This window comes from Amblyomma maculatum, chromosome 8, assembly GCF_055883805.1.
Source record: "Amblyomma maculatum isolate TAMU_Amacu chromosome 8, ASM5588380v1, whole genome shotgun sequence".
NCBI lineage: Eukaryota > Metazoa > Arthropoda > Arachnida > Ixodida > Ixodidae > Amblyomma > Amblyomma maculatum.
In genome coordinates, this window is record NC_139351.1 from 66,493,797 (window position 1) to 66,519,051 (window position 25,255).

A 25,255-nucleotide genomic window follows, 5' to 3' on the forward strand; every position below is an offset into this window, starting at 1 on the left:
AGTGTGCTCGATTCGAAGGTAAGGACTAAGTGCCTGGTCGGTATCTCTTTGTTATCCCGTCTGATTTTAATTCTGAACACATTGATGACATTTTGTTCTCTTAGTCCTTCAAGGAGTTCTTCTTCACTTAGGTACTTTAGGTCATCATCTGAAATGACTCCCCTCACCATGTTTAGAGAGCGGTGTTTGGTGACATTAACTGGGCATTCCCCAAAGCTGGTTACTGTAGGAAGTTTTTCATTTTGATGATGGTACATAATTTCCAAGAGTAGGTCGCCATTTGGAAGTTTTTTGACATTGTATCCTTGGCCTATTGCTTCAGTCAATGTCTTGGTCACGACAAAAGGAGATATTTGCCTAGCTGTTTTTTGAGGGTCTTCACTGTGCACCACGTGGAAGCGTGGGAATCTGTTTGCATTCTTTAGAAAGAAGTTTGCAGTTTCATCGGTCCGTCCCCTTTTTCGGGAACGATCATTGGAGAGCAAAGAAGAAGCCATGCAGTAAGTTTTTGTTCAGCCGGGGTGGCGGCCACCCACCATGGAGCCCAACGAGGGGACGGGACAGGAACTCGCAAAGCAGACCTGCCCGCGCCAGCCGTACACCCCGACTATAACCAAATATGGCATAACGCAGGGTGGTTAGCCACACAAGGTTAACCCTCGCCGCCTGGAAGTAGGAAGAAACGAAGAAGGTAAGAGAAGACAGGACAGTTGTAAGAGAGAGGATAGGAAAGTGAAAGATGGAGGGGAGGACAGGAAAAGGCGACTGCCGATTTCCCCCGGGTGGGTCAGCCCGGAGGTGCCGTCTGTGGGAAGCGTGGGCCAAAGTGGTGTGTTGCCTCCGCCGAGGGGCCTTAAAGGTCCAAACACTCGGCATCGGCTCAACCACCAGGATCCCCTTTTCCCCAGACACGACGATGCCACGCACGGCTAAGCGTGGGTGCTCGGGGTCCGTGGTGTCGCACAAAACACACAAACACCTGCTTTAACAGGTGCCCCCTGCGGGGCTCTGCTGTCCGTGTTCTGCCCATTCAAATCTCAGTGAGTGCGGTAGCGTGGTGTCCTGTCTCGGCTGGGGCGACAGTTGTGCGCAGCGGACAGTGCCTCCTGTTTTTTTTTTTTTTTTCAGTGCCCTTAAATTCGCCCAGAGACCGCCGTCGTGCCCCGATGCTTTTTCGCCGCAAGGGGGCGCCACGCAGTGTGGAAGCACTCGGCGCAGAGAGCAGCAGCGGGTCTGCTTCGAGTAGGCTCTGCTCAATCTATGCCTTGTTGGCCGTCTACGAGCATTGCATTGTCGCAACGTGCACCTGAGAAACTGCCGACACTTCTGGGACGCCACGACTACCTTCCTGACCACGTGGGCTCGCTTCCCGTAAATTCTGAACTCCGAAACTCAGCAGTGGCCTGCAGCTAGGCCTAACCGCCTGAGCGCGGGCTTCGGCCCCAGATCCAGGCGTATGCTACCATCTACATCAAGATGGCTACCGTCACGGGATACAACCCCGACGCAATGCAAACTTCCACAATCCAGGTGAGCGATTCTCCAAAATTTAACGCCTACACGGAGACGCTACTCGAAAGGCAGAAAGAGATATGGACCCAAGTGCGTTCCAGCCAACGCCACGTCGCAGCGCCAAAAGGTCAGGAAGCGTCCGGCTCTGCAACGACAGACAGTTCACCACGGACGCGGCCGCCCCGCTGGCGTCCTTCAACACAGGCAGAGATCAGCAAGGACGAAGCAGTCGTAATTATAAAACCCAAGGATACCCTCGATCTAAGCCAATTCAAGAACAGCGGAAAAATCAGCCACGCGCTTCCGCAGGCGCACTTACTGAGCATCTGGTCCGAATGGAACCAGAATCTCATCGTCATAGGAGCACGCAACGAGGAAGCTGTCCGCAAGCTCTTGAACATCAAGCACATTAGGGTCGGAGGTAATCTGTACGCAGTGACTGCATACCTCAAGCCTCAAGATGCGACATGCAGAGGAGTCATTCCTGTCGACTTGGAAACCACGGAAGACGAAATCATGCAAGCCATTTACTCTCCACAAGCTGCGGTCATCGGTGTTCGCCGCCTTGGGAAAACAGTCATGGTAGCCCTCACATTTGACGGGCACAAATTACCCCGACACATCTTCTACCAGCAAGCGACCCCGGTCCGGCTATACAAGAAAACCACACCGACGTGCCTGAAATGCGGCCAGGTAGGCCATCGCCAAGACGTCTGTCCTCATCCGGACACGTCATGCTGCCCCTCCTGTGGTGTTCAGAACCCATCTTCTGGCCATGAGTGCACAGTTACCTGTTTCACCTGCGGAGGCGATCACCTCACCAACTCAAACAGATGCAAACTTAAATATCGGACACCAACCCCCCGAGGTCAGCGATCTGGCACCGATCAAACCAGCACCCGCTCATCCAGGGACAGAACGCTTGCAGCACCATGAGCCACATAAACATCAGGGCCTGCGGTCGTCCAGCGGAGGCTCTGCAAACTCCCGGCGTTCGAGCACTTCACCCGGGCGGCGAGGCGGCAGTCAAAGAGAAGACAAGCGAGACGGCTCCGCACAAAAGGTGAGCTGGGCTAAGGTAGCCATTACTTCCCCTCAGTTGTTGGCACAAACCAAAATGCAAGATAAGCTCAACACGCTCGAAGCCGAAAACCGCCGGTTAAAACAGCTCCTATCTCAACCCCAAAACAACACATCACCCACGCAAACCAACCCCCTACCCTCCACTGACACTAGCGCCTCTCCACTCGCACCCAACCCCCCTACCATCCGATCTGAAGCCACAGGGGAACCCGAGCAGTATACCGAAATTAAAACGTGGGTAACCCAGGCTATAGATAACCTAAGGACAGAACTTTTTCAAAGTATGCGGCAGATGATTCAGGAGGCTATGCAACCAGTCGTGCCACAGATGAGGGAAGAAATTAAGCTCTTACTAGGACCTATGTTTCAAAACCAACGAGTTCACGACGCTAAGATAGCGCGCCTACAACAACAGGTGGCGGAACTCATGCGGTCTGCCTCCCCACGATTGAAAGGCTTCCGTCGCCGACACGCTGTCGCGGACGAAGACTTGAATGCTGCTTAGCAAATGTAGCTGCACTGATTTGTCACTTCTCTTCCCCTCTTTTCAGATTTCTGTCAGTTGGCGACGCCCTGCGGTCTTCTGCTTTTAATTTTTTGGCTGGCAGATCTACAACATGCAACCTGATTTCAGAGGTTTGCCTGGCCATTTGGGAAGTGCTTGGCCCCATATACGCTGTAACACCATCGTCTCCAGAACAATGGTTGAAGGTTAGTTCCTTGTTCTCATTTCGTTGTACTTATTGCATGCAGCGTAAACCACTGACAGTATTGATCAAATTGAATTTAGGCACTGAAACCTCGTGACCTGAAGCAACCTGTGCAAAAACGCCTGTCTAGAATGCATGATTCTCAGGAAAAATAGTTTCAATGTCATTCTTGAGGGTACAAAAGAGTACTGTGAGTTATAGGACTGCTATTTTACATGAAGCATGTTGCACGTCCCTTGTGGTCCCTGTAGTTATCTTAGAGGCTTGTATATTTACATTTTAGTTGATTGCATTTTATTCTCTGCTCCAAACTTAGGTTGCCAATGAATTTGAGCAGGTATGGAATTTGCCACACTGCATAGGTGCCATAGAAGGGAAACATGTTAACATTGAGTGCCCAAATAATTCAGGCAGTGTGGACAGAAACTACAAGAATTCTTTTAGCAAATCCCTGCTAGCGATCAGCGATGCACATTACAGGTATGGAAGTAGAGTTGTTTTACTTACAAGTGCCTAAAGCCATTGCATGTGCTGTGCCTGGATTTTAGTTTCTTGCTTAATGTTAGCTTGTTAGTGCGTAATTATGGGTAACAATCCCCAAGAGCTCTCCTTTTATCATGTCACATGCTACATGCAAAACATTCACTTAGGGCTCTAAGCAGTCATTCATAGTGTTAATTTCAGAAAATAGCCAGTAAAGAATGCTTTGTTGAGAACTTATCCAACATTAAGTGATGCCTTTGGTCAAATAAAGGGTTAATGCCAGACCTTCTCAGATTCTGACTATAGATCAGGCCTTCTTAGCTCTGTCAGCCTTTTAAATCCCAAAAAAGGAGGATGCTTCTAGCTGTATCAGTGCATGTTGACATATGTGCCAGCCCGACTTTCATCAAGAATTTTACACACAAGTGACGTGGCAGCCATAGGACGCTTAATGTGCCCTATGTTCCTATTAACCACAGTAAATGAATGTACTGAAATTTTTCCCACTCCACTCTCAGGTTCTTGTCTTCAGAAGTGGGCCACGATGGCAGTGAATCAGATGGTGGCAACTTTGGCCAGAGCCCTTTCATCATGAAAGTTGACCAAAAGCAGCAAGGAATTCTGGGAGATTCTCCCTTGGCCAACATTGGCAGCATGCCATACTTCTTCGTGGGAGATGAAGCTTTCCCCCTAAAGACTTACCTCATGAGGCCCTATGCAAGGAAGAGTAAGTAATCCCATCACCTTGGTCATTCCTTGGCAATTAGAGTACCAGTTATTAGCTAAAGCTTAAGGAGTGGTTTTACACACCTTTAAGAGTCTACTAACAAGGTAATACTTTGCGTGTCAGTAGTCAACCCTACAAATGTGTAAAAATGAGGGAATATGTCCAAGCGTACAAATATCTTTTTTCCTGTATTGACCTAAACTGCTATCAATGGTACCATTTCATTTATGCAGATAGCCATTTACTGGCTGTCACATTTGTTACTTAAACATGTGGGCCAGAGATCATGGTCAGCTTATATGTGCAAACATGACTTGTCCTTCAAAGAAGCTGAAGTGGCACTCCTTTTTTCTGCAGGTCTGCCCCCTTTGTTTGGAAGCTGCACTGACGGGCAAGCTCACCAGACAGATGTTGATGGAGCACTCAGTCAATTTTCGCAGCAACAAGAAAAAAGAATTTTTAACTATAGACTGAGCAGGGCCCGACGAGTCGTCGAAAATGCCTTTGGCATACTGGCTCAAAGATGGCGCATTCTACGTCGGCCATTTAAAGCTAAAGAAAATGTCAGACGTATCATATCGGCTTGCATATCATTACACAACTTCCTAATGACTGAAAAAACGTCCTCTCGTACAGTTTACTGTCCACCAGGAACTGTTGGCCATGAGTATTGGCAAGGATAGCTAATCGATGGTGCATGGCGGCAAGAAGTGGACGAGAATGGTGGACTGACTGCCGCACCTGCCACAGGTTATAATCCAACGAGGTAATAATGTGGTGGAAATGTCTGTGACCAATAATTGGGACTGTTCTTTACTTCTTATCCACCCCACTAACCTTTCACCTGTTATGAGTAGTTTAAATTGTTTGCATACTGGAGAGGGCACTTACCCTTCTATATTCTATGTGTTTTGTGTTTAGGCTTGCTTATGCTGCACGAGACAGGCTCTGCAGACACTTCATTGGAAGCGGCAAGGTTCCTTGGCAAGAGGAAATGATCAGGAGCAGCAGAGTGTAGTTGATGGTAATTTATTTTGACTTACAGCAACTACAGCAACACACCACACATTATATTGCACGGTTAGTTTGCTTGCACTGATGACAGCACCTTTGCACACTTGGCCATCTACTAAAAAAAAATATGCTTAACATATGTATGTTACAGTTACATTTGGCAGTACTTTTCTCACAGAAAATAAGGCACATGCAGTCACAGCTGTGGAAAGGTGGCAGTGATTACCCCTGTAATGCCTTGAATGCAAACACCACTGAGTGTAGAAATGTGAGTTGTTTTATATGTGTGGTTGCAGGAGAACACCACAGCTTTTCAGAAGTACGCAAACCATATTTACAAATATATTCAATATGTCAGTAAAGCTTCAAATGTGCCTAGTTGGTTCTTCATTCTCGACTTTCTTATGCTACTGTAGCATGAAAAAACAAACGACTAAAAACACAGACATAGCGTGCTTTGCCCGTCAGTGTGTTCTGGTCCTTTGCTCTTTCACAGCTACAGTACGACATTAATTCAAATGTTCAATACGGCTAGGTGTCAGTGCTGTGAGGAGAGCACATGCAAAAGCTTTTACTATAATAACTAGTTTTCACAAACAGCATAACACTCCATGTGCTATACAATGTCACTACACATTAAAGAGCCTCAGGTGGTCTAAATTAATTCAAAGCCCTTCACCATGTGTTGCTTCAGGGCATTAAAACCCCACAACCCACTTCAGTGGTCGTGCCGCTGCATGGGCCTGTGATGAAATAGTTCAAAATTTTTTTTATCCCTTCGTTGCATGCGTCTCACTGTGTAGTTTTATTGCTTTAGCTCCTCATATATTAGTATATTTACTAATTCTAATTGTGTAAAGTTTTATTCTCAAAAATTACCATTTCTTATGTATTACTGGGCAATACAGAGCTACACTTAGAAGGGAAGAAATGCTATCCAAGATATAAACTGTTAATTTGATTCATCTTCATTCATGGCTCTTTGCATCTTGTGATACATTAAGGTTTGGATTTCAAAGATTGCATCACACTGATCCCTTTGATTAAGCGTTCGCAGCTGCGCAGCAAGTGCCATGCATATGTGGTGCACAGCATCTTGTGGCTCCCACTGATGTTGATGCCTCTGCTGCCTCTCAGTCCACACCAACTGCAAGTGCTCCATACAGGCAGCAGCGACAGCAGCATGTTGAGGGGCTTTAGATGGGTTGCAAGTTGAAAAATGCTGTAGCAGGTATGCATTGTTCATCCATTTCTGTTTTACATCTGTTGTCTCCTTGGTGACCGCCGGGCTTTTTTTGGCCTTGGTGTCCTTTTAAAAAAAATTAAAGCCTTCTGAGCAGTGAAATGCACTCATTCTAGAAGCACTATAGCAAGCGCCGAGGTGCAGGTGTGTGTTACATGAGAAAAAAGCTCATGTCGAGTGCTCCACCTACCTTTCAATGTCAGAATCACATTCATCTGCAGTTTCGTTTGTCACGGGATGGCTGTAAAATTGAAAGTGCAAATGCCATGCTGGTACTGATCGCATTACATTTTAGTGACTGTTGTTTTGTATGCCTACGTTCAGAGATGTTTACCTTTCAGTTGCAGCTGTTACTGGTGTGGCTGGGCCGCTTGACTGAACAGAAGAGGACGTTCCAGGCAGTTCAGCGTGATCTTGCTGGTTTCTGCTTCCAGTGAACAGCAATTATTACATGAATAAACCTGTAATTCTTTATGGCCTAAGTTGATGCAATAAAACTGCAACGCATTCATTTTAGGCCTGGTCATGAGTAGCAGATATCATAACTTATATGTGAGAAAGTGGAACATTTTTTATCAACTTACTCTTGGGAAGGGGCAAAATCGAGACTTGAGTAGAGCCTGCAAAATATATTTACACATAAGGAGAGCATGATAACTTGCATTTTGTTTCCAAAATCTTGGTAACTTGTAACAGTCATATATTGAGTGTAGGTTTCGTTCCCTCCCGAGGCTTCGCATGGATAACACAACAAACAAGCTAGGCTACATATCTTGTACATTTTGGGAAATTACTCTACTCACATAGGGTCTCTCGAAACTGGTTCCATGATGGCTTGCATCTGTGGAAAATTTTTCCATTTAATAGTGGTGACGTCTGCGGCACCGCTCTTCATAGTCATTCTTATTTGATTTCTGATCTTCATGAAGGTGTCCTTCAAATTTTTAAATTTTTTTTGGCACAGCGAACCTAGGGAAAATAAAAGACACTGTTATTCTTCGGTTGTAAATTAGCGTGAAGCGAATTGATGACCTTCTCGTTTTCATGTTTTGCAGCCTTTCAAGCCATTCAGCGCAGCAGCTACGATTATTTTGAACGGCTATTCGTGCTCTGCCACAACACTTGTCAACAGTTCTGTCTTTGGTCGACAATAACACAACCACTATCGCTTGCGGGCATCATTCCCATGCATCGGCTGCCGGCGCAGATTATGATTCGATAAAAATAAGTTACGCTCACCATTGTCGCACAGAAACGTTCACATTGTACTGCGCTGCTTTCGCGGTGCCGTCAGCGTCATGCGCGTACGCTCGGGCGAGCCACGGCGCACGAGCTGCGCATGCACTGGATAGGAACAAGCAGCGGCGCGGGCAAAATTATTGCTTACGTGTGACTGAGACTAGGCACAAAAACATAATACTGGCTCTGAAAAAGTCGAGCTGTGCTCCGGCATCAGCATGCATCGGCGCGAGCAAGCAGGAATAGCAGTTGTACTTACCACTGACGCCCATTTCTTTGCCGATTTTTTCTCATAACTGATCTTTGTACGCAACGTCCTTAAAATTTAGATGACTCTTGTCGTAGAGTATCGGGTACTCCTTTATGGCGTCGATAAACATCTCCACGGAGAACGTCGGAGTCACAGACGCGGTGGCTGCCATGTTGAAAATACGGAGGATGTGATGCCCAGAACGACACTTCCTACCGCGGCGAAAGCGGGAAAAATCGGTCGGCGACCGATCGCCCTCTCCGCGCCGCTTTCCGCCTCGGTCGGCGTCAAAAGCGGCCGAATTCACTTCGCTCGCAGGATATCTGGCGTAGTGTGAACGGGCCTTAAGGCTTTTGCGTGTTACGCTTGTCTTCTGCGCGCTAGGGAACCAAGAGCACACAGCGCGAGCCATTTGACGCTCTTACTATGTCTTGGCACTGCGCGTATGGACACTGCAAAGAGAACCGCAAAGTACGAAGTGGAAGCCTGTCCAATCACAGGCCTGGCATATGCGTTTACAACTGCACATCAGGTCGGTATTTCCGTGAATTCATGAAGTCGCATCTGCAATGCGCGCGATGACTGCCCAGCTTCGAAAGGGACGGGAAAATTTCAACTGTGGGTAACTTTACTGTAGCTCGTTGAAATAACCTGCTTCTAAAAGGCAAGTGTCGGTATGAGAAATGTACATAGTTCTGACAGTAGCAGGTTTTGAAGTTTAAAAATCACAATAAAGCAGCATTTTCCATTTTCTCCCTTGTTCTTTGCAGCCCACAGTTTAGCTTCTAGATACACAAAATATTTTTGGGGGTTTTTCGCCTGTAGCGAATCTATTTAATGCACAGGTCCCCACTGGACAATTCCAACTTACTTTCTAAATGGCTGCAAGGGATGTGCAACCAGACTTCAGGCCCAGCTGATCCCCAAAACCTTGCTCAGCTCATTTCTTGGCAAGCGATTTTAGAGCAGGGTGTCATCGCGTGATCCATGAAGGAGCAGTACCATCGCACTTTCAACACAACACTGGAGGCACACAAGTATGTGTGCACACGCATATATTTTTTGGAGCTTCATCAATTAACAAGCACACATCATAGAGAACAGCTGGCAGAGGCCAAATTTAGTTACACGGTTTCTTGGCTCGGCACAGAAAAATGAAATTATCTTCACTGGCAAGATGATGCAGTGCAGGCACAGCACTAATCAGGAAGTGTGATGTAACTTACTTTAGTTGCCAAGGGGAAATGGTACAATAAATATCACTAGTAATATTAAAAAAATTGAGTGCATTCAACAGGTACTCTACAGAGGTAGAGTTGTGTGGGATAATGCGACCTTGCAACATGAGACAACCTCTTGGCCTGATTTAATACAAGTGGCAATGGCCTTATAACACGTATTTTAAAGATGTATGGCAATGCCACATAAGATAGTTTATTATGAATGCCTTTCGTTCCCAGCAAGCACCGCAACTCAGTGGATGTGCTGGCAGAGGAGGCCTCACAGGGAGAACCAACACCATCACCAGGCTCACGAGACATACTAAGTGCTTCAGTGTCTCTGCCAGCAGTAGAACAATCATCAACCAGTCGCCAAAAGACTGCAGTAAACTATGACCACACTTACAGCCGCAAAATAATCGAGGACAGTGAAGCTGCTGGAAGAAAGTTACGTCTGTCCGAAATAAATTGAAAGTGCCGCACGAAAAAACAACATACTAGAAAAAAGTGGAACATTACAGAATGCCATTCAGGAGGTGAAGGAGAAAGTTTGATTTCCCAAGAAGCTGAAGAAAAAGCTTAAAGAGTTTCAGAACCTGCCACTAGAGATTCTAAAAGGATGGGGAGAAAATGCAACTAAAGAGCATTCCTGTCGCAAGATGTATAGTGATGATATGAAAAAAATGTTCTTCCACACTTTACCATTATTCATCACGGGATTATGAATACTTGGACATGCTGGTTCCTATGTCCAGTGCACAGGATATCAGGAAGTGGCTACAAGTGGGAAGTGGCTGGCCAGGCTTGACGGCTGAAGTATTTAACGACCTAAAGGTCAAACATGGGCAACATTCGCCACGGGAGCGCCGATGCTCCATAGTATTTGATGGGATGAGCATATGAAAGGAATGTGAGCTTGTTGCTTCCAGTGGCCGTCTCGTCAGTTATGTAGACCTTGGACACTCACCAGAACATGAAGATGATGCACCACTAGCAACAGAGGTGCCAGTGTTCATGGTGGTCTACATAGCAGCTCCGTGGAAGATGCATTTGGTTATTTCTCAAAGCTGGCTTCCCTAGCGAAGTACTCAAGAACTTGCTCCTTGGTGCCATACACTGCATAACTAAGTGTGGGCTGACAGTAGTGCCTGTCGCATACGACTGCATCATTGTGGATGTGTCGAGTGCAAAGTTGCTTGGATGCCAGGTTCACGAGCACTCATACAAAGACCTGAAGGCTTTCTTTCCCCATCCAGAAGATCAGCAGGAAAAAATTTCATGCTATTTGATGCCTGCCATGGCATAAAGCTGCCCAGAAATTTCATTGATGACAAAGATGTCTAAGTGAACAGCTTCTATGGAGTCAGAAATACTATATTTTAGTAATGAGAAAACTGATATATTCAAGAAAGCTCGCAAATGCCAGGAAAGTTAGGAGGGCTTTAAAATTAACGCAAACTATCCAGTGGGAACACATTGTACGCCTCCACGAGCTGCAAGATGAGGAAGGGCTGTGTGCAGCCAACAAACATTCAAGAGCCCACATTGAGTACTATCGCCAGGTGAGGTAACTTCTGTAAGGTCGCCAGCAGTTTATTATACCTGCTCTTTTCTTCCTTTAACAGGTGATGAAAGTTATGATAGCCGCACAGGTATTCGCAGCTATGCCAGCAAATGGCTGCAACTGCCAGACTTTGCTGATTGCAGAAGACCTAAAATTGGTTACTTTGCATGTGTTTTGAAGTACTGTAAAGAATGCCATGTGGTAAGGTTAATGCAAAAACAATTTTCAGAACATAACGTATGCAAGAACACCCAACCATTCATCTTCAAACAAGAAACTATAATTTACTTTGCGGCATTAGAAGGGTCACAACTCGGACAGACCTTGCAATGCTGAAAATGTTTACATTTCTCTGCTTGTATCCACATATTGTGAGTAATAAGGAAGTGTCTCAAATGAAAATAATCAGGATCTGAAAACAGCAATTCAAGGAAAAACAAGCCACAGTAAAATAAGTGAACAATGACCAACGTGATTTTGTGGTGTAATGATTTCATACTAAATGACAACCTTATAGTAAGTGGCAACTAACACCAGTTCCAGTAAGAGAAGAAGCCAGTTCTTTGCATGAGTCCTTGATTTTTATTTCTGTTGCATCGCATAAATTAGGCAAGCTACTACTGGCGTGCCAATGCACTACTCAACACTAAACACCTTGTCTCCTGCCTACCTCGTCTATTTTGAGTAAGCCCTCGTTTTGTGGCTGACAAATTGTGCGGATAACACAGGATGCTGGAGCGCTCCAACAGCAGTGCAAGATGATGGTTCTCTAGCAGCTGCAAAGACAATGTGGAATCAACATTGTTATGAACACGCGCAATTTGCTTATGCAAAAAGCTCAGACAAAAATGCTTACAGCCGAGCAAGTGGCAGAGCCTGTTCAGGGAAATGCAACTGTGCTCAGAAAAATGTGATTATTGCGAAATGCAATAAACTGACCTTTTTAATAGTACATAAATTCTTTATGCATTATACTGTTAGTTATTTGGATGATGCTTTATTAGCGACCATTCATTGAAAATGGAAATTCCAAAAAAAAAAAAAAATCTGGTGGATTTGGTCACAGGGCACGCAAATGGGACAAAAAACAAAAGTTGCACTCCAGTGCAACCTTTTTGCCCCATGCGCTGCGACTACTTGATTTCATATATAGTCATCAAAATTTTCACTTTACTCCAACCTGGCACCTGCTCATTCCACTCCAATTTGAGTTGGCACCGATTTAAGAATAGTGTTCCTATGGAAGCTCCCTAGTTTGAATGCGGTTACTGATGATGTGATGTCCTTAAGGCTAAAATCTGCACATGGCCGAAATTATTCCAGAACCCTCGAGTATGGAAGCTCTTCCCCTTTTCACTTCCTCCTTCCTTCCATTATGATGTGGTTCAGGCATCCACCAGGAAGTGTGACAGATACTGTGTGCTTTGCAACACCCTAAAAATGGCCCCGAGTGGGAGCGGTATGGAGGCTCCCTGGACTGCACCTCCTCTCCATGGCAGCTGGCATGGGGCACAGCATACATGCCCAGCAGCACCTGTAGTTCAAGGTCGAATTGTGGCGTCTAATGACCTTGACGAATATGGACAGTAAAGCACAAAAGCTGCAGACAGATAGCCCTTTCTTTGCCGCCTTCACCAAATTACCCTACGAGGGAATGTTTTTAGGCTCCTTTTAATATGCCTACCCGACAAAAATCTACCTACCGTAGAAAAGGCAATCAATTGGCCACTATCCGCAATCCAAATAAAGAGGTTAAGGATACTTTGCCTTGCTTCACTATTCAGTTGCTGTCATGACTTTGCGCCCAATGGATACACTTGACCGAAAGCCATATTTTTAATCATGATTTCGGAGGTTTGCCTTTGCACAATATGCTTTGCAGTCAAAGTACTTGCCAATTTCAAACTTAACAGCATGTGGGGATACCACACTGAAACCTGTTTCAAATGACACACAGCTGCAAAACAGTTGTTGCTGGAAGATGTTTGTAGTAACAGGCCACTGTCATTACCTGGCAACTCTCAACGAGTGCTGCACAAGACAATGTGGACATGCGAAACACTTGATTTTTTATTTGTCTGCTCCCCAGTTAGGGGAGCAGCCCTGTTTCCAACATCAATCACAACTTGTCTCCCGCACATACAAGAATAACAGAGAATAAAGAGAAATGGGACAGATACCAACCAACAGACACACATTGTTACCCTACACAGGACAGATGGAATGACAGAAAAAGATAAATCAATAGAGCGACATTGGGAGTTCACAAAGAGGCACATGAGCTCGTAAATAAGTTCACAATGCCATTGCATTCCTCACATACCATCCACCATGTTTGCAGGTACAGTTGCATGAGGAGGCTCACGGAGGGTCCCCAGCCTGGAAATGTACTTCATCTGCTGCATCAGGCAGCATGACGGCTGGAACAACAATCCATCACCTGCCCAGTTCTGGCATAACAACCGGAGCACAATTCCGCATGCAGCTGTGGTTGCCTCAAAGAACTGCAATGTCACCACAGAGCTGGAAGGCAGTTCCTTATCCAGGAGCCAGGGACAGCGGATCAGGCTTCGCATGGAAGATTGCAGCTACGAATTTCAACTAACAAAAGCTGCACTGCCACAGTCACTTCTTCACCAAGACTGCTTTGCTTTAGTTGAATTTAAAAGCAAAGTGGTTGAGTGCGTAGGTGGCTACATCGTCGGGAAAATCAGCCGCACACTCCATTGCACTGAATGTGCTCCCCTCCTCGTGTCCGACAGCTTAAGCAGTCTACTAAGGATGCTGGAACGAACATCAAATATTGAGAAGCACGTGTGACCGAACAAACATTAAAAGCATTCAGAGTTGTTTAGCAACGCAAGGCAATACTGCATGTACACACCATACTGAAAATCCATACCATCACCAGAGTGGCAGAGATTTTTTGAGATCATCATGAGTGTCTCAAGACTACCCTGGACCACCATCATCTGGTTACTGCGCGCCGTTCCCCTGGAATCAGGCCAATATTGGGACTTCGGCCCCGACACTCTTGCTAGGCCTAGCGTCTTAGGCCTACCCTCCCACTATGCTCAACGCATACACGGTCGATGGAAAGGAGATCTCCCTGGAAGAAGCCACCGACAGCAGCTGGCATGTAGTGCACGACAGATGCGCCCGAAACTCAACAAATCCTTCACTCAAGAAATCCATCACCCTCCAGTCGGAGATGAAGGAAACTACCTCGCAAGTGCCTCGCAGGAACACACCTCGCCCACCGCCATTACCAGCCAGCGACTACAAGGTTATTATTCGTCTTCGCGGGGGCCTTGACTGCTCCAAGATTCCTGCTCACGCTCTTCGCCAAGCCTCGAAAATCTCAACTGCTGAAGCAAGTACTGATATATTTCGACCTAATCCCGTGAATAACTCTCCTTATCAGCACACCTAACATGCATCATACTGAAGCTTATCACAAGATTAAAGCCTTCCAGTTTAACAATACTACCTACGACGTTGCCACGCATGTCACTGATCCCCTGAATTCGTGCAGAGGCATCATCCACGGAATTCCCTTGGACCATTCCACAGAGGAAATCACTTCTAGTCTTCTTGACTTTGACCGGCACGATACCATCATTATGGGTCGGCGTATGGGCTCTACCGAGTCTGTTCTGATCACATTCCGTGGCATCAGAGTCCCCTATTACATACTTTATCAAGGACGTGTAACCCGCTGCGTTCCATTCAGACGCAAGGTTGAAGCTTGCAACCTTTGTCGCAAGCTCGGCCATCGTCCGGACGTCGCCGTTTCAAGACGCGCCCTGTGTCTGCCAGGCCAGACAATGACCCCGCGTCCAATGTTCTCAGTAAAGAAGCTAGCGTCCGTGGTCCCTCATCCGGCGTTCGTGACAGTGTCTGGCGTTCGAGACCCCGAGTCTGAGGCATCTACGTCGAAAGCCAGTGAGTCCTCAGCTCGCATAAAGGAGACCCAGGAGGCGCTGCCGGCGCGGCAAGTCACACCCGAGAAAGGCGCCGGCCCTGCTAAAAAAGGTGAGTTGTCCGTCCAAGCAGCCTCCGCTACTTCACCCCATCCAACCCCTCCCATTCTTCCCATTACACCTTAAGAGGCAGTTAAACAATATATACGTTCCGCCGAATTTCGGTCAGAAGTTACTAGTATAATCGACACCATAGCTGCCGAACAAATCGGAGCGATGCAGAAACAGCTCATACAAGCCCAGGTACAGCTCATACAATCCATGACCGAGAGGATAGAAACCACGATCAACACACGCTTGGACAAACATGAAGCCGGCATCAACAAGCTTTTCGAACTTGTACCCCATCAGGAATTGCCTCGCAAGCAGCGCGTAGTTCAACCCGAAGCCTGCTCTCATTCAGCGTCTGCAGCTCAGCAACATGGCACAGAACAATAGCACGCGAAAACATCGGCAGCGACACCAATCCACTACGCAAACAGAAACAATAATTTGGCAATGGAACTGCCGCAGCATACGCAGAAAACAAGATCAGAGCTTGGGAATGATGCGGGCACTCGGAATTCCAATTAAATCAGCGCGACTGAAGCCCGGAGTCGTTCCGTCAGTGCTCCCGCACAACAATAACGCCTCGCCACCTCCAAGAGCGGCCTTCGCCAAAAGAAAGCGGCGGGAGGTAAGTGTTTAAGGTACGCTTGTGCCTGTCCGTAGTTTGCTTGTGTGGTTCAACGTTCCGCGAACTGACTAGAGCTATGTGAAGGACCTAGTGGCGAAGGGCTCGGGAAATATTTCTCCTGCCCGAATCTCCATACATCGGATATTACAGAGGCGCCTTGCATCTCCCAAAACTGGATTGCGGCTGCTGTGGCGGGGCCAAATCCCTCTGCCTCGAAATCAGGGTCCTAGCAATCGGCACCCGAAGGCCATAACTGTATAGTGGATCGTGTGAACATATCCTGTGCGCCGCAGCGACCAGTCGGCGGCACGAGGCCCACCAGTTAATAAGGTGTGACTCGGCAGTCCGTCTCTTTCCTTTCGATGACATTCGTCAAAACAACCACTGAGCCACCGCGGTGGGACAGTATCTTTTTTTTTTTTAGTTGCGTGCTATCAGCGTTGTAGTACGTGGTGGTATATCTGTAGAGCATAAAACTGAGACCTTTGGTCGGAGTTTAACTTTCGGATTCTCTCTCATTCACCCTCTGAACATATCTGTCAAAATGCACCATATTGGTGCAATGGCAGTAGTTTTCTGTGCTCGTTAGTAAAGTTGCACTCACGCTTGTGCTGTTAATCAGTATAAATCTGACTTCTTTTGAACAGAATCTTGCAACTACATCTTTCACAATGCAAAAGAACAGAGTGCAGGGAAGAGCACGTCTCAGGATAGTAAATTCCTTGAGGCTCCTAATCTTTGGATGTGGTCTAAAGCACTATGGTTATTGATACTAAAGAAAATGCTTTTGTCAGAGTTTTCATGAATTTTTATGTATTTCTTCATAGTAGGCTGGCATTTATGTTGTGCATATTTCATATTCTTTCAGGTCCTCGCAGAAATGCTCGAGAACACGCCTCCTGAAGAAGAAGCTACCACTTCACCCCCTTCGCCATGCGAAGAGAATGTAAAAATCAGGGTTACAGAGGCACAGGTCGTCTCAAAGGAAACTGCTGACAAAAGCCTGCAAGTTGTGGTGCGGCCGCCAACAGTTTGCAATGCATCCCAAGCAGATATAAAACCCAAGAAAACATCACGAAAGACACAGACAAAGCCTCGAGGTGTTTCAGTAGGTGCAATACTTTCATTATCATGTTTCTTTGTGCATGTGTTTATGTTGAGCACATGGAATACAATATGATATTTCAGTTGTACTTGTTAGCTTCTAAATTAATTTAAAGTGAATGGCTCTTTGTCTTAGTGAAAATAATGACACTGAACTCTAAAATATTTGGTTAATACGTGTTTTTTTTTCAAGGTGTCCAGGTTGGTAGCTTCCTGGTAGACACAGCTACCCAGGTGAATTTTGCACAACAGCCATGTGAAGAGGATAGTAGCCTTACTGACCCTGAATCTGAGCCCGAGCATTGCGACGACTACAGCCCTGGCAGTGACTCCTGGCAAGAGTATGTGTTGCTATTCTTACTATTGCTTAGCCTTTAAGCTTGAGGCAGCATTTCATGCAGCTTATGCTCCATGTCGAAACTCTGTGCCATTGCCCCACTAGCTTTCACTCTGTGAATCCTATTCTTCTTTTTCAGGCCTGACAATTGTGATGGGCACCTATATCCAGAACCACCATCTACCTTAGGTGATTGTGAAAAAAGGCACGGTTCTTGTGGATAAAAAGCACCTAAAGGAATTTTTCAAAGTGTGCCACACGTGCCTTGCACCTTACACATGCAGCGTACATTGTGAAGGAACGCTGACTGAAATACATGCTTGGTGCCCCTCAGGGTACCATCTGTACTGGAGAAACCAAGATGTGAGACAGCAGCCAGTATTAAACTTAAAACTTTGTGCTGCCCTGCTATTTTCAGGAAATAACCCCACTGCATCTTTGAGGATGTTGTCATCAATTGGTGTTGAGGTGGTCACCGATAGAACTTTCTTCAACATTCAGCGGATTCATCTTTGGCCTGCAATCGAGAAAGTAAGTGTTTTGAAAAAAGGTCGTGCCTAAGAAAAATTCCACTGCAAGTGCTCACTGTTTTGAAAATCTTCGTTGAAGGTTTGGAGGGAACAACAAGACCATTTGTTGGAGAATGCCAGAGGCAAGGAAATCTCACTTGCCGGGGATGGCTGAGCCGATTCGCCTGGCTTCAGTGCTAAATTTGGCACATATTCTCTGTTGGATGTTGAAAACAACAAACTCCTGCACTTCGAGCTTGTCCAGGTTTGTTTTAAACTTCTCATTTAGCATTCTTGGGAGGCTTCACCACTCAATACTGGTGAATGCTATGCTGTTGCAGCAGTTATGGCTGCTTTTGCTTTCACTTTGTTCTAATTGTGAGAAAAAAATAATTGCCTATATGTTGTATATTGCAGTCCAATGAAGTAGGAGGCAGTTGTTATATGGAATTAGAAGGACTGAAACGTGGCCTGCAATTCCTTGAAAGCCAAAGCATCAATGTGAAAGCCATTGTCACAGACTGACATGTCCAAATCAAGGCATATATGTGGAAGGAAAGACCAGGCATCCAGCACAAGTTTGATGTTTGGCATGTTGCAAAAGGTACTTTGAAGCAGCACATTTTTTGGTGGCAGTATTGACATTTGCAATGTTTTCTGCTCAAGTGTCTTGTAACAAAATGTGAACGCTGACTGTTAGCTCTTGCATTATGCCTTTTAGGTGTCTTCAAGAAAGTGATGGCTGCATCAAAACGGCGTGATTGCAAGGACCTGCAGCTTTGGGCTAAGTCCATCCAAAATCATCTGTACTGGTCAGCGGGGTCTAGCCACGAGAATAGCGACCACATTGTTTCGAAATGGTTGTCGCTTCTCAACCATATTAGGAATGTGCATATTCACGGCAATCCACTATTTCCAGCCTGCCTCCACGGCAAGCCTGAGTGCCGGCAGTGGCTCCAAGAGGGTAAGCAGAGATGCAGCCGAAAAATATAAGAATACTGAAGATGTTGGAAAGCAATGAAACACTCGTTAGGATTGAAAGCTGCCCAAGTTGGTCGATATTATGTGTAAAAATATGCTAGAGAAGATGGAAACATACACAGGAAGACTCACTTTGCGCACGTTTCCTTCATGTCTAATATCTTTTCTCTGTTAAAAATTTGTACACTGTTAATTGCAGGGTTTAATATTTTTGAATACTCCAGCTATGTGGAACACCATAGTGGTAACCACCTAGAGTTGTTTATTGTGAGCCAACATGTGTTATCAGTCAAGGTGGGACTTTTTTTCAGCCTTTTCCAAAATGTATCAGAGTATGTTTGTGCAGCCACTCTTGTTCCTTGTTGCTCTGTACTCAGATGGCGTAACCATCCTTAGCTCAATTTAGTAATCTGTATCAAGTCTCTTTTCTCTGGCCGAGCAGAAATGGCAATGCTATTCTGATTTACTCCGGCTAGTATATGTCTACCCCGAGTCAGGCAAAACTGTTAACATAACATAACAGGCAATGCTGTTATGTTGTGTGTACATGTTTTTCGCCCTTTCTGTACCATCAAAGTATATGCCACTGTACCATTCTCGCTCGATTCACACTTAGTTGTTTGCTGTAAAGAGGAAGCCGGGCAGGATGTTTCAAATTTTCCTGAGTCTTCAGTTTGTTCAGTGTGAGGCTATCTCCCCAGTGGAAATTTGCTGAGAGTATTCAGTTTCCTCACTCAGCTTTGGATTGGTTCGCCCTGTCTTCTGTTTTTCAGAATCAAAGGCATTTGAAAAGCTACGGGACATAGCTACCTCGAAGGTTCTATTGGCCGACATGCCAAAGCTCTCAACCAAGCACCAGAACTATGGTCTGGAAACATTTCATGGCCTTCTGTTGCATTTTGCACCAAAGAATTGCCAGTATTTATACCTTGGAATGAGGGCAAGGTAAGATTCAACTGCTTCAGTTTACTTTGTTATTCAACCTGCCAAAATAGATGTAAGCATTGTATATTTGTACAGGTTCAGTTGTCTCAGTAATATGGATAATGTGAAAAGAACCATTCTCTCCTATATACTCACGGCAGTTACCGGCTTTTAATTATGAGTTAAATTTAAAAGTTTACTGAAAATGCCAGTAAATGTATGGAAAATCAAATATCTAGGTATTGGTTCTAACCAAAAAAGGTGGTATTCCTGATTGCCGCCACAGTTGGCTGGCAACTGTGTACGGCTTATTGCAGAGCAAAAGAAAAACACCGAAGAGGTATTTCAAACTTAGTAGTATTGATTGTGTTTTTAGGCAATATTTGCTATGTCACTTGTGTCTGCAGCACAGATGAGAGATATTGATGATGATGGATTTTAATGGCGCAAGGGCGACTCAGGCCAAAGAGCGCCAAACTCAAGGTTAATGGTGTACTCAAGTTTATATAATGGAATAGTTGTGATGTTTCATGAAGGGATAAAAAACTGGTGTATAGGGCCTAAAAATGTATTCGCTCTGTAATATGCTAAGAACAATGATGTATAGGGCCTAAAATTCATTTGCGATATATAATGAATGTGCAATGTATAAGATGTATAATGTATAATGAATGTGCAATGTATAACCATAGCGGCGGACGTGGAACGTCCTGTGTTACCGCCATACCACCGCTATGGTTGAGGGTGGCGCTGGTGAACACTCTCAAGGTTCGTATACAGACAACATAAATACCCAAGCAAGTAGCAGGGGGGACAGCGGCCGATGTAGCTCAGTTGGAAGAGCACCGAACGCGATATTCGGAGGTCGTGGGTTCGGTTCCCACCATCGGCACGTTTTTTCTTATACATTGTGTTTAATTATCTTTCCCATAAAGATTACATTACTAATTTCTGTGATTATCCAAGTAAACATTAAAAAAAATACATAAAGTACCATTCCCAACGCTTTCCTTGGCCTTGCCGACTGTTGGCTTCTTTCCTTCATGTATTATAACGAGCGCCCTCATTTTCCCTTAATTGATCTGCATATATATATATATACACTAAAAATTACATTATAAAAGCAATTGACAAGGATGAAAATCGTCGGTCAAAAGTAGTCTGACATATAAGTGCAGTGTTATTTCAGTCTTCCAGTAGGGTACTACATTATCCAGTCCATTAAAGCGGAGGATTCAAGGTGGTGTGCCAGGTAGCAGACAACCATGCCTCCAACTGCAAGATGTTTGATATTGATATGTGGCAAGAAGGTTAGCTCAAGAACACAACAGCTGACGACTTATGTGAATGTTCTGGAAAGCGCCAACCTTCTCGTAGCACCGACTACCATTGCTGCAGCTTCGTCTTTCTTCTGTGTCACTGTAGATGATCGTTCTTTAACGTCCAGCGACGCAGGGCATATATGTCACAATATATTAGGCAATGGCAAATTAAGCCCGGAGGTGACGTAAGTAGCTTTGACGTTATTTCTTGCCTACACGCATGCGCATAACTCTGCAGGGCCTTGGATCAAGTTAATTGCACTAAACCTTGAAAAACCCGCTCATCTTTTTGTTCGCTGCGCATGATCCCTGTTCGTTGGAAGACAAACCCGCTATTAGAAGTTCAAATTTCAGCTTAGTCTTTTAGATAAACAAGTTTAGTAAGAAATTTTAGAGTTTGATATGTCAGCGTTATTACCTTCCTACTGATCGATGTTAATCAGCTGAATAAACTCAGAGGCAAAAACATGCCCGTTATGTTAGTTAAAGGCAGTTAGTTTGCTTGAAGTGGCGGAAAAGTAATCAAGATATGGTATATTTTACTTTCTCCACTGATGCATTATTCACTGTTTTTTTTTTTTCAGGTGCCCTATAGACAGTGCAGAAAGTTTTTCCTAGCATTTGATCACTGCTAGATACCAAAGAACCTGCGGAACCAGCTATTTGCTTCAAACCGACACCTGTGCAATGGGGATCAAACCTACAGCCCCAAATATCTCAGAATGCTGCTAGCGAAATGTCTCACCCGGAAACACATATTCCAGACTAATTTTGAGATGAATCTCAAAAGGTTCCTTGACGTCTTTTGTCCGGAGGCTCGTACCAATGATAGTTATTTAAAGCAAAAAAAAGGCACTAAGTCACTGACACGTACTCATATGTGAGAGGCCTAACACATTTTGCCTCGTGTGTGTGCATTTTTTTTTTTTTTCAGGTTACAGCTGTGCCCCGATATCTCCAGAAACACGGACAGAGATTTGGGGTAACAAGGTTTTGAAGACAGTCTGCCAAAAATAGAACTGATGGAACTCGTTTTCAAATGGTTCACTGTCCACAACATACGCAGCACTACCTTTTATCTTCTGGGCAGGGATCCCAATGGGATGCCATTCAGCTCTCCTGACGATGAGAGGTACAGTCTGTCATAATTTTTTATCGCACGCTGTCGTTATCCTTGGCGATCATTTCAGGTTGTCCTTGTTGAATAATAAGTTCCTGCCTTTCTTTGATGCGTGGAAGAAAGCAGCGCCCAGCAAGAGTGTATTCCTGTCACTGAAAACCTATGAAGCACTAAGAGTGACAACGGTTTCAACAATTCTGTGCCCCAGATATCTAATTCAATCAAGCTTCGTCTATGTTTTAAAGGTGAAATTTTCCAGCGATCCTGTCGAAGCCCTTTTTTTCTGGAATCCGCCGCCTGAACGGCTGCAATAACCAGACGTGCTCGTGCCGCGCTTTCGTCTCTACAGAAAATGCTTCTCGCGGGTGTTGTTTGCTCTTCATCAAGTAGTAACACTGGGAAAGTTGCCGCCCCGCTGGGCTCTGCTCAGCCACTTTTGGGCTATCTGGTGTTGGACACAGCCAACAGAGACTGGTGCCACACGACGGGAGGAGTCACAGGAGTCATCGTACGCCTCCATATCCAGCGGCAGTGGATTCCATGATGCTTGATTTGCCGCAGAACGCTGCGTCGCCACCCATGCCTACCTTGCATTGCAGACGGAACGGGCTATGCAACCACACTTTGAACTTTTCTGCTTGCAACCATGTACGCACCTTGTTTTTGTGCGTACAAGAGCATAGCTCATGAGCACCTTCATTCAGTCTGCTAAAATGCGTGAAACAATACTACCGTTGAACAAAGATGCAAATTTCGTATAAATTGAAATTATCCCTCACAAATTAAGGACGATCTGCAATAGGAAATGCAACAAATTATGCGAAGACAGCCGTTATCCAGTTTGCTGAAGAGCGCTGATGCGGTGTTGATGCTTGACGAGGAGATTCTGCAGGTCCTTACAGAATGCAGGTACCTGGGCATCACATTCTGCTCAACAGGCAAAATGCACCATCGCCTGAAGGGACAGTGCGTCAAGCAGTCATTTGCACCCAAGGAATCCTACGTAGGCAATGCCTGTAGGGGCTGCAACCGCTATATAATCGTCCGCGACCTTTTGAAGCAAGGCATGTTCCCGGGCTGACATTCTGCAATGCAGTTGTCTGCCTGTCAGCGACAGCACACGCATGGCTGGAGCGCGGCCAGCAGGAGATCGGGCGCATCCCACTTGGCTGTGTGGAAGGGTTGCCAATGAGGCCCTACAGGGGGACCTGGAATGGTCCAGCTTTGAAGCACGCGAAGCTTCCAGCAATTTACGGTATCGCGGCCGACTTCTGTTTATGGCACATGAGCGATGGGCACGCCATGTCTAACTTATGGCGACCTGCCTCGCAAATGGGCTGCCGAGGTGCGCGAATGGGTAGCCGAGGCTGAACCCGTTTTGTGGTGCGCAAGCATGGAAGAGAAGGCCACCCTGCCTTTATACCGGAGCCACAAGCACAGCATCGGCCAGGACCATGTCTACGACAGTAGCGTTGGCAGTGCCTTGTTTGAATCTAGAGCGGGTGCTCTCAGAACGCTGTCATACCAAAGCGAGTACGACCAATCTCGTGCACACTGTGTCGGTTGTGTGGTCATGAAGCTGAAACAATCGAACATATGTAGTGCAGTGCGCAAGTATCCGGCCAATGCTCCCAGAGGACACCACACGCCTGATAATCCTCCCGGTAGAGGCGCGAGTGTAGCTGCAAGAACAGCCGCAGTGAGGGCAGCTAAAACGCGACTCGCCGACTGGTGTGCTGCAGTAGGCAAGCGCTAAGAATTTGTTCAAGTGTTAGATGTGTGTTGTTGTGTACTCTGTTGTTTTTTTCTTTCTTACAACTGCCCACCCGATGCAGTGGAAATAGTCAATAAATCATCATGTACTGGCCGCAGTTGCCGAAGGTGCATGAGGCGTTTTCTTCGGGAACTCGTCACGCACTGTCTGTATTATCGATCTGTTAAAGGTTTTGTCTGCGAAGAGTGATGTGATCTTTCAACCAATGACTGTCTTGTGCGACCGGAATGAAACCCCAACGACAAAACCAGTTTTGCGCCAGGCTGTCGGAAAGGAGAAGTGAAGTCGACTTTATTTGGCGTTCCGAAGGATGAGGCTTTCAGGAAGCAATGGGAGAGGAACTTGCTTCGAGCAGACAAAGCTCTGGACGACACATGTGCAGTCAGTGAATTGCACTTCAAGCCGCAGTATGTGTTACGGGACTACGTGCATATAATTGAAGGTAAGGAAGTGTGTACACAAGGTGGAAAACCTTGCTTCAGAAAGGACACTGTACCAACAATCCTCCCGGATGTGGCATCATAATTAACGAAGAGGACACCACGAGAAATTCCCACACGAAAAATTAAGTGGTCAGAAAGCTGTATTCCAGTCGAAAAGAACCCATGCTCGCGTACCAGTAATGGTGGTATTTGTGACTGTCCTGGAGACTCACCGGAAAGGCACGTGGACTGCGCGCTGCAAGCTAATACGGACACAAATTTATTTGGCAGTTTAAAACTTCCTTCTTTATTCTGGAGCAGACGCCACTTGCCAGGACAAGGCACCGTCGTTTACTGTATGTCTGACTGCAAAAAGCGAGGTACTTGACGGGTACTGCAAGGTGTACGAAAGAGGTACTTTGTTGGAAGAGGTCCCAGTGCAAACTAAAGTGCAGGCTGAGATGATCCTTGAAGCCCAAGAAGGTTATGAAGAGGAGTGGTTGACTAAAGAAGGACGACATTTCACGCCACGGATGCTACTTCAGCAGGAGCTCCATGACAAAAATTGCCAAAAAGGTAACTATCACGATATTTTTACATGCATGCTGTTTTAACCTACATGCATTGTCATAACTTATGCTTTTTATTGTTATACTCCTAAATGTATCGACTTTCTCTCCTCATTTTCTAGGGGTACATTGTATTTCTCGGAAATATTTGAGGCAAGTTCTACGCAGCCGTCGATCACGAGCTCAGTGCCAGCGCACCAAGACGTGCTACCAAGACGCCGAAAGCTCCAAACTGTCACGCAGAACAGACGTCTTGTTCCCCGCCTTCCGTGCATCAAGGAAGACCTTACCAAAATGCAAGCAAGCAATGCAGCAATAAAAAAAGGCGCTTCAAAACCACATCATAGGTCTCCCACCTAGACAGCAAGAAGCAGTCAGTGTTTCGCAGCTGCCAATGCAAATAAAAATGAGTAGCGGCAATCAAAAATTGAATTTTGAAGTGTACCTTAATGAAACTGAAATATTCTCGCCTTTACAAACTTCTCCAAA

General features: G+C 45.7%; 1 protein-coding gene, 1 long non-coding RNA gene and 1 pseudogene across 2 annotated transcripts in view; 1 reads left to right on the forward strand and 2 right to left on the reverse strand.

Moving 5' to 3' along the window:
* The window catches only part of LOC146181350 (uncharacterized), a 126,477-nt gene that overhangs the window by 20,823 nt on the left and 80,399 nt on the right, over window positions 1-25,255 (reverse strand). The gene's annotated exons all lie outside the window — the stretch shown is intronic.
* LOC146181351 (uncharacterized) lies at window positions 1,477-7,158 on the forward strand (annotated as a pseudogene).
* On the reverse strand, window positions 5,211-15,161 carry LOC146181352 (uncharacterized). Its single transcript, XM_084577717.1, has 2 exons — window positions 8,309-15,161; window positions 5,211-6,818 (listed from the first exon to the last, which is right to left on the reverse strand). The coding sequence occupies exons 1-2, from the start codon at window positions 8,671-8,673 to the stop codon at window positions 6,482-6,484; spliced, it is 702 nt and encodes a 233-aa protein (XP_084433843.1). The 5' UTR covers window positions 8,674-15,161; the 3' UTR covers window positions 5,211-6,481.